The 10,807-nt window shown below is 26.8% G+C and overlaps 1 protein-coding gene across 1 annotated transcript in view; it reads left to right on the top strand.

The window, feature by feature from the left end:
• Positions 1-898: 898 nt before the first annotated feature.
• LOC142323328 (kinesin-like protein KIF3B) overlaps positions 899-10,807 on the top strand; it is a 49,050-nt gene continuing 39,141 nt past the window's right edge. The window contains exons 1-4 of the mRNA XM_075362814.1: positions 899-1,059; positions 4,084-4,120; positions 6,046-6,173; positions 9,183-9,287. Of these exons, the coding sequence (XP_075218929.1) occupies positions 4,112-4,120; positions 6,046-6,173; positions 9,183-9,287 (242 nt within the window). The 5' untranslated portion in view covers positions 899-1,059; positions 4,084-4,111. The remainder of the gene's footprint in view (positions 1,060-4,083; positions 4,121-6,045; positions 6,174-9,182; positions 9,288-10,807) is intronic.

Below are 10,807 nucleotides of genomic sequence, written 5' to 3'. Positions count from 1 at the left end.
GATTTATTTATGTCTAGAAATTCTCTTATTGGTTTGAATTATGGAATTCATAACATATCGTGTTTAATAAAAGAATACAAAACGATTTTCAAACAACTACAGTAAACTTAATTTAAGATATAAGTTGTAAAATTCTCACCCTCTGTATCAAGCTCCAAGAAGCTTGATTCAAAAGAGCTCTGAATCAAGCTTCTTAGAACTTGATTCAGAATTACATTCTGCCCATTTAAAAATACTACTAAATGTAGTAGATTTAAAAACTTTTTATCTTTGATAAAATCTAAATTATCAGTTATTTTATACAGCAATAAAACGACGTATTTGAATTAAAATAAGTTTTATAGCTTTTACTAAGATTACATAACATTAATAGAAAACAAACACGCCGATTTTCGTCAAAATATGTTTACAGTTAATTGGCGTGGTTCGTTTGTTAATTATAATATAATTTACCTGAATACACTTTAAAAAATGTGAATAGCATTGTTTTCACTGGAAACTCATCAACAGTTTTTTTTATTTATTGTGTTTTACTTAAAGTGCTTTTTAAACGATAATACAGAAAGTAAACATACAATGTTTACATGTAATATATAATTAAAACTAACTGAAGGCGTTTGACTGCAAAAGCGAGAAGTGGCAGCTTGTAAGGTTATAAAAACAGAGAATAATATTCTGTTAAATAAATAAAAAAATATATCAATGCAATCAGTTATATTTGTTGGAGGTAGTACTGGTAAAGACGGCATACATATTAGGTTTCCACACGAGTGAATGACAGATTCTTCAATCAGAACGCCTACGATTCCGGATCAGTCATATTTTCCAATCTCTTTGCTATCGATCAATTCAATAGAGCAGTTCTTTCAAGAAGGTAGTTAGTTACCAGACTTCTACTTGTCAAAATTGTAGTTTCTTCGTTTGTTAATATGTGAATGATAAATTATTGTACAAAATTGTCTTACGTCATAAACTGTTATATCATGTACAGAAACTATATTTATGCATAACTAATTTACTTATTAAAATTTAGGTGAAGTTAATTATTTATTTATTAAGGTATGACCGTTACTATTTGTATGTTTAGACAATATACTAGTTTGTTTTTAATTGTGATGTTTTGTTCTTTATACATTCCAAAACCTTATTTTTGTTAGTTTGTAATATTACATTATTAAATTAATATCTGAATTAAAATAGATACAAATTTATTTACATAAAATTGAATAATAAAATTGTATTCGGTGTTTGGTTAGTTTCGGTGTAGAAAGATTTGTTCCCATCAGGAAGGTAGTTATACTTTTTTTTGTCAACACCTATTAATAACCGTTTTTCTTAATGATCGTATTCAAAAATGTTTTGCAGGTTTCAGCTTTGTAAGTTGGATATGTGTATAATCTAGGAACCTTAAAAAAATGGGTGTATGCTGAATTGATGGCCATTCTAATTCCGTTTTTACTTTTTGTTGGCTAATCACCCTCGAACGACGTGAAAATTTTTTAATTTCTCTTGTGTATTAATAATTGAAATGAAAATGTTTTACAGCCATTAGACAATTTTCATGAATTTTTACTCATGAACAAATACTTATAAACAGTATAACCTATTCACATTGCAACAATTTTTCTAGCCCTGCTATCAGCTCATAATAACCTGTTAACTGTTACAGTATTGTAATTTCTATTTATTTAAAATACTTCTATTGTGCAATATCCACAAATTTAATTATTTATTAATTACTCTATTCATTTTTGATAATATTTAGTATAATAAATTTTGCTGAAATTCTTTTCATACATACAATATTATTTATGTGCTTAGAAATGATATTAAAAAATTAAAATAAATTATATTTTTAGCATCCACGACACAGCTTTGCCCACACAATATGGTTGCATGCATTTCCTGTCACAGTTAGGGGATGTTTAGCTGGTTAGGACTCACTTTGCTTGCCCTTACCATCTATTCCTTCCCATCTGGACCCCCCGAGTTCATTAAACTTGTGGTTGTAAGAATAACAATAATAAGTAAAAATTAAATCTTGTTCAATTTATAAAACTACAGTTTATTGTAATTTCTTCTGGGCAACAATTTGGTTAGTACAGGACCCATTAATTGGTTTTAAAATTTCCCATCGCAAATTCATTTGTGAAATACATAATCAGAAATATAAACATAAATTATTACCACAATGTTGCCAAAAATCTTAAAGATTGATTCAATAATGGATGCATAAAATGGCAAAAATGTAAAAAAAACATCTTGTTTTTTACACCTTAATATTCAAATTCAAAAAATCGAAAATGATTTTTAGGTATTTACCTGAAGAGTATTTGTAAGCTCAAATTGAGTGAATATCTTGTTTAGTGTAGTCAGAAATTGAGAAAATTTGCAATCATTGTTCAAAATTTTTCTTACCTTTTTTCACTCCTTTCAAGTTCGAATTTCAAAATTCTAAAATTGGTTTTTAGATATTCACATTAAGATTACACACAAAAATCAAGTTGATACCATCATATCTTACCACGAAATTCAAAAAATAATAAATTTCATTGTTACTTCATGTCATAATGTGCACTTACACCATAAGAAGGTGTATACAAATTTTCAATTTATCTTAAGTAGTTTTTGCTGTTTGTTGATAATCAGTCAGTCAGGTGATTTTATATATGTATATTTTAGGTAATTAAAAAAATAATTCATATAATTAAAATTAAACTTCTGTTTGTATATGATATGTATATTAAATCAACATAATGCATTTTCTGCTTCATGGATTATCAATGTCATTGTTAATATTTGAGCTGTCTAATACAGTAATAAACAATTTGCCCAATGAAAACATTTTTCATTTAGAGTGTTTAGACCAATTTTAATTGCAACAATTGTGTTAAAAATTAAAAAGTAATTTTAATTGTAATTGTTGTTACTGTTAATGAAGTAAAAATAGTATTTATTTAATGTAAAAAGAAGATAAATTATAAAGAAGTAGAATTGCATTATATGTTAAAAATTGTGTAGGTGTATTTATTAATTATTATTATTACTATGTATTAAAAATACTAAATATCAGATTTAGTTCAATGGGAGCTGAACACTTAGCAAGAAGTAGTGTGGTACAGAATTCCTCTCATCATCAGTGTAAAACTATTATAAAATAATTGTGTATGATATATATATGCATTTTAATTTAAATAAAATTAGTGAGTTGATGACAGAAGAATTAATAAATACAAACTCTGAAAACTAATAAAATGAATGTATATAAAATAAATAAAAATCCAGTTCTTATGAAACATTGCAACAAATTTAAATGTAATTATTTATTAGCAATGCTTTTTCAGTTGATTTGAGACATTAATATAGGGAAAGAATTTAAATGTATGTTCATATATGCTGTGTTTTTGAGATATGGCTTGTGAAATATTTTTAAGAAAATAATAGAGGATTGGGTGGTTTTGTATGTTTTTGATTTGAAAAATTAGAAGAAACAGGTCCCAGAGCTATATCTTATAGTTTCTGAGAAAATCATTGCAAAGTCTAAGAAATAAATTGTTAAAAAATTATTTTTTTTGCCATAAATTAATTTTGTCAAATTGCCAGTAAACAATTAAAATTTTATTAAAAGATGAGTCGGTGTAATAAAAAACAAATACAAGTTTCAGAAACTTGCCTTTTATTAAAAAATTAAACAGACTGAAATGTGACAGAAAAAAGTACATAATGCTATGACAAACAGATCAAAAATTTTCTTCATAATGCATTGGTAAATTGAAATATCTCCTTGGTAGCTTATTGATTTATTTTTCTCTTTACCTAATTACAATTTCAGATGATTTAACTCTCTTTAACTTAAAATACAATCAAGAATTTCTTGTTTAAAAATTTGCATTTAAGGCATTGCGGATGATTTGTTCTTTATATTTTAAGTGTTACCATGCAATTGACAGACTTTTCAAGTCTGCTTTCTATTGTTTTATTAAATACCACAATCTATTCAGAGATGTATATTATGCCATGTATGTGATATGTTAATGTAGCATAAAATCTGAATGGTTTTACCAAGAGCAATTATTTTTTCAGGTTTTTCCAGTCTAGTCACAATATCAACATGGAAAAGGTAAGCGCTGAATGTTGCTATTGCTTTATATTTTATATGAGGTTAAAAATTTCATTTTAAGAGCTTACTAAAAATATGTTTGTATTAGTCAACAATATGTTGGGCAAAATATGACAAGGCAACTAAAAAGTATTGATTTACTTAAAACAGTGAAAAATTGTTACATATTTATAATAATACATACATACTCATAATATAACTGTAAATAATGAAGCATGTGAGATATTCATATTCTGATAAAATTTTATGGAAGTAAAATAAAAATATATATTATAAAACTTATTATTTGGTATCCTCAGTGCACCTTATTTAAAATTAACAGTTTTTAAACTGCCTATTGTGTACTATTTTTTAAGGGTTATAAACACTTGAGTTTGACCTAACTTTTGCTCTAAATCAAACTTCTTCAGAGAATACCTTTGAGTATACTGCGTATATGTTTTTTTTTTTGTAATTAGCTTTCCCAAACAATGTAATTGAAACAAATCATAAATGCTCAAACACAAATAACTATGAAAATTTTGCATGCAAACACTGAAGTTTGAAAATTAGCTGCGCTCTGTGTGCAAGAACCATATAAAAACGACTTTCTAAACAAACACATGCAGTTTAAATTATACGTAATCTTTAAACAGTTAGCTAACAACAAACATCCTTTAAAGCTTATTTTGAAAACCATTGTCATGTCTAATGACTCAAAAACACACGGGGCTTCTAACTGAAGTTTTTGAAGAAGATTGATTTGGAGCAGAAGTTAGATCAGACTGTCGCTAATATTTTATAAGTTTTAATTATAAATTATACGTTATTGTAACAATATTTCTTTGTATAATAAAGAAACATGATCACATGTCACACCTTTGCAAAACATTCATTTAACTCTTTCACAGTCTTCTAGCTAATAACTATATTGAAGGAAATAGACTGTATGTAGATTACGTAATGCTCGTTATTACAATATAACATAAAAAGGTTAAAAAATAAACAACGCCTTTTGGTAAAATACATAAATCTACCAACAATCTCACAAAATTGCCAGAATCTTTTTAAAAGAAGATACTATCATGCTTACAAAACTTCAAACAGGTAAGGTTGTTTGAAATGGTAACAAGATGTGATCTTATAATGCAAAAATCGAGGAGTATTCAGATTGAACTGTGGTACTACACTAAATATTACATTGGGAGGTTGGAAGACATTCATCCTAAGACACAGAATACATACAAGTTTTATACATAACCATAAAGTTCGCAACTATGCTAATCATCTATAGAAACTGAATGCTCATTCAAAGATAACTGCAACATATGAAGTTCACACTATTACATGAAAAAACAAGGTCTCAACATAATATGCTTAAACAGTGTAAAATTTATGAACTTGCTAAATTTGATAAAAATAGCTTGTTAAATGAATAATTAACACAATGTAGATACATTATTGGAGCATGCCTATGGTATCTCCTGACTATTTTAAGGAGGATGTCATATACTGCATGATCTACTTTTAATTTGTTACTTATGAAGTTTAAATACATTTGGTAATGCTGATCAATGAAAAGGAAAAATACATGACAGGTTTCATCTGATTTCTGTGCGTAGTGGTAATGTGTTTGCTTTTCTCCTGGATGTTTCAATTCCAATCAGACTTAGCATATTATATATAATTAAACTAAAATTAATATAATTAAAAATTCTAAAACTTAATGTTTTGTATTAGTGAAGCATATAATAAGAAATGGCAATCTCTTTTTCATTTTTGTTTTGTTAATCTGCATATTTTAGAAACTTTTATAATAACTGAAATTTAATATCTAGTCATCTTACTCATACTGATAGAGCTATAATAAAAATTGTTTGTGTATTTGAGCCTGTAAAGATATTTTGATGTACTTAAGATATATTTTTGATTTAATTTTTTTGAAGTTACAAAAAAACAGAAATCGCAGTAATAATAATCAGAATACTACTGGAGGAAGTGGCCACGATAGTGTCAAGGTTGTAGTAAGATGTCGGCCGATGAACAGGAGAGAAGTCACCGAAGGATACAAAAAGTAAATCTATTAAATATCTTTTAAGTAATTGTCCAAAGATTTATTATATTTGTTTAAAATAAAAAATGTAGAAGAAATTACTCTACAGAAAATTTTCTTAAATATAGAAGAACATGTTATTAGAAGAAACTTGAAAATAAATAGAATTTGTTTTCCATTTTATTTACACAACCTTTTATTTTTTTTTCATTTACATTTAACTATTTTAATACTGCCTGTTATACTAATATAGGTTTTTGTTAACTAAACTAACTCATATAATGTTTACTAAAATTGGTTTTGTCAATATGTTGTGTAAATATCATATCAATACATGAATTACCTCTTGATAGTAAAGAGTTGTTGTTTAGTTTTTGTGCAAGTTGTTCCTCCATGAAATTAATGAAATGCTGATTCTGTTTTTTAGAATTACATTAATTTAATGCATGAAATTATTGGTTTCACTAATTATATTAGCAACCAAAATTACTTCTGTGCACAAGATGTTAAAATAATGTTCTAATAGTCTGTAGAAGAAATGTTCCAGCTAATTCATGGTTGCAGTGACAAATTATCAAGAGGAACAGCTGTTAAAATTTTTTTATTATTAAAATTCATGGATGCACCAAGAGTATCCAAGTACTCACAGAAACGAGCTTCTGCCGAACTTTTTCTTGTCTTATTCATAACATCTAAATTTTGGATTTAATATTCATTTAACTAAGTATTAAAACTAAACTCATCATATATCAGCCATACTTAATCAAAATTAACGAAACTTGTTTTTTTTACTAAGTTTTTTCGTTTAATTGAAATTTAGCCGTGTCTTTTATTCATCTTTTAATTTTAAATTAGACAAAAATCAGCTTTTTCTGGAGGTGAAACATTTGGCACAAAACCAAATCATGCTCTCTCACATATATATATATATATATATATTGTAACAAAATGAAATTTAGAGATAAGTTCAAACTTTATTTTGGTTTTTGTTTTATTAAAATCTCCTGATTCAATCAGAGTTTATTGTGAATTAAAAGTTTAGTGGCAGCTCTTTCCATTTGTTTTTAGCCCCTTTTTCGGTTCCCCTGCTCAGTCCCCTAGGAGGTTTTTTGAAATTTTTGTGCTTTGTAGGGTTCTTAAGGCACTCTCTTGGTACATTTGTACCAAGCGTGCGATTTCTAATATACCTAGACGTGCTAAAATTAAAAAAAAAAAAATTGTATGTCGCGTTTTTGTAATGCTTTCTAATAAAGCACACTTTGTAATGAACATATTCTTAAACGTAAGGTGTGTTATTTTGCTTTTGTTGCTAATTTGAGGATTATTTAAGCAATACTGAAGTTTTTTAGATGAATAATTTTATTTATTGGACCAGTCCAGTAATCTGACATTTTACCAATATTTATTTACAATCATTTGTATTGTTCAAAAAGTAATCTATAACCATTCATGAGACTGCACTGCACCTTTAACAATATATTTATTGTTGCATTTATTTCATGAGATAGGTTAGGTGTAACTAAAATTAAATTTTGTGTTTGGTTTTGAAATTATTGAAAATTTTTGTTTTATTCAGCCTATGAGTTTTGTAAGATTCAGGAATATTTTTTTCTAAGACTAAGTGTTCTTATAATTTTTTTTTTAGTTATTAACTGATATTTTAATCTAAATTAGCATTTTAGATTTTTGTTTTATTTTTTCAGTATTTGATAATATTTTAATCCCTTTGGGGCTAGTTCAGATAATTTATTGGTAGGAATGTAGTGCAATCCTTCTCATCCATTAAATGTAGATTGTAATCAGAAGAATTGTATCTGTGTATCACTATATATCACCATGCATGTTTACTGCTTAAGGTTTACCTTTTTTTTTACTGTATTTTACTTCCTTTTTTCAATTTCCTGATAATGGTCTATAAGAATAGTAAGAATTGAGGATCTTGAATGACTTCAAACATTCTGAATTCTATAGAAAGAAAACAGTAATTTGGGAAAAATTAAAATACTTTTAAATTTGAGAACTAATGTACCAATAAAAAAAAATGTTTAAATTGATTTTGTAGCACTTTTGTGTAGTGTGAAAATTTTATTTAGTTAAAAATGCTTCAGAAGTTATAAGTATATTCTTTATTATATTATTATTGCATTTCTTTTCTGTTGTTACATTTAAAGTCAATATTTTGTGAAATTCATTTTTAAACAACATTGAAAGTACACCTTTTAAAAATAAGTTCACTATTTTGAATTTTCTAGACAGTTTTGAAAGGGATTGATGCACAATTTTTTTTTTAAATAATTTTTAAATGGATAATAGATGAATATTAACAGTTGTGAACAAAGTTTGTTGAAAGAAGGAACTAACAGGCTGTGAATGAAGCTATATGTGCTGGTGTGCAACTGTCCAAACTACCCATGTTAAAAGTTATGTTTTTGTTTTTATGCAGTTCTTTAATTATATATATATATATATATTTCTTCCTTGAAGGACAATGTGTTATCTAATTATTTAAGAAAAAAAGGTTTTATTTACTCTGAATTATACTTTATTTTATTTTGATCAACAGGTATGCCACCTATTACTGTTAACATACCATATTTAATAAAATTGTCGGTATTATTAATTTTTGTGTAATTATTTTATATTTATTTATTTCTGTAATAAATTCATGGAAATTAAGGACTTTCAAATCATTTATTTTTATTACATTTTTTACTTTCAAATTGAGAAATACTATTTTTTCAGTAAAAAATCTGTATCGTGCTCAGGTTGATTAAAGTAAGTGTTTTATGTTATTCAGTTTTTTTATCTGTCAGCCAATTGATACTTTTCTGTTTTCTTTCATTAATTTTCTGTTACATCTTTTTCTACTTTAAAATTCTCATTGGCTTACAGATTTTTAACTTTGTTTTACTTCTTTATACAAATTGTTAATTAAAGTGCCACAAGATATTCAAAATTAATGCATTTTCTTTTTAATGTGTAATTTTTTTATTTTATTATTTATTGATGTAATAATTTGTTTTATTTTAGTGTCGCAAAGGTTTTACCTGCCATGGGTTCTATTTACATATTTAACCCAAAGGAAAATGACACAGTAGGAAAGCAGTTTACATTTGATGCGGTTTATGACTGGAAGTAAGTTTTAGATATTCACCTAAGGAATAGAATGAAGTTAACTCATTTCTATTAAAATAATATTGATTAGAATATTTGATAATATTAAAATAAATTATATTTAAATTTCCATTAGTGATTTTAAAGTGCTTGTATTTTAAATGCTGTTGCAGTATATTTTGTATTTCATGACTTGTACAGTGGTACAATCCTGCTATGTTGTAGATCTTGAGATATAGGGCTAAACATGCTTTACACAGAAACCATATTGCTATAGGAGTACATTAGAAAAGAAAGCACCAGTGTAGGATATATGTATCTTGGTTGCCAAAACAAAAAAGGTTGTTCTCTGTGTGTGTGTGTGTGTGCATGAATATTTATATATGTTACTCTTGAATGAAACTGCTGCAGTCATTTTTACAATAATCGCATGTCAGGTTTACTAAGAAAAGTGAGGAATGAAATTGTTTCCCAATACCTTCCCTCTTTACTGAGCCGAATATACAATCAGTATCACAAGTCCATGAAAAACAGGTAATAATCTGCCCTATAGTCACAGCCACTCTGTTCACTACAGCAATTGACTGTTTAGTGAACATCATTACTCAGAGAAAAGCAACCCTAATGCCTTTTGTAACTCAGGTATTTTACACTCTTAACAGTTGTAAGAAGAACAGAAACAATTAGTGTAAAGTCGTTAATTATTTTACCTTTCTGTGAGAAATGCTTTGTTTATATTGCCACCTACATTTAGCAGGGGAAAACATAAAGGATATACTTACTGTACCATATTGAAAAACTTTTACATTTAAGAGTCAGTGCATACATATTTATCCTCATCAGTTATATGCAGCTAAAAGTTTTTTTTGTTTACTTTCATTCGTATAATTGCCTTCTATTTGAAAGCATGTTTTTATTCTCTCACATTTACCTATGAATTAATTCCACTGTTATGCTAAACTGAAATAAACTAACCTTTGAATGATCCTATTTATCTTTGACTAATTTTTCTTTTTATTTCTTTATTAATGATAGTTTACAGTAGAACTACACAAGAGATAAAACTCCATGATGTATTAGGTGTGAATGCCTTGTGTTACTGAACATTTTCTTATTATTACTCTGGCATATAAAAATAAATACTTCTTACAATCTGATAATTACAAAAATTACTCATCACAGATGAAAATAAAGATCTGATTTTATTCATCCTTTTATTCTTTTTGTAATAAAATTTGTTTTTCTATACTACGGGAAAATGAGGTATCCACTGACTAGGGCAAGAGGTAAAAGAAATCATGCTGTAGCAGGGTTGTGCTATACATCATTCTTAAATAAATATTAACTGATAAAAGAATTTTTTCTTTGTTTTTTCCATGCATGTTGTGGTTTGTGGGATATAACGTAGTGATTGCTATTTTATACTTGCGGTTGGCTCTCAGATGTTCTTTAACACTTCTACTGTATTTCTTTTGTTGATATTTTATATATGATATGTCTCTGAATTATGCTTTTTACCCTTTCTCACTAAAGAAGTAAAA

Source organism: Lycorma delicatula, chromosome 4, assembly GCF_047948215.1.
Source record: "Lycorma delicatula isolate Av1 chromosome 4, ASM4794821v1, whole genome shotgun sequence".
Classification (NCBI taxonomy): domain Eukaryota; kingdom Metazoa; phylum Arthropoda; class Insecta; order Hemiptera; family Fulgoridae; genus Lycorma; species Lycorma delicatula.
Note: the sequence above shows the minus strand (reverse complement) of the source record. Positions and strands in the feature narration are given on the sequence as shown.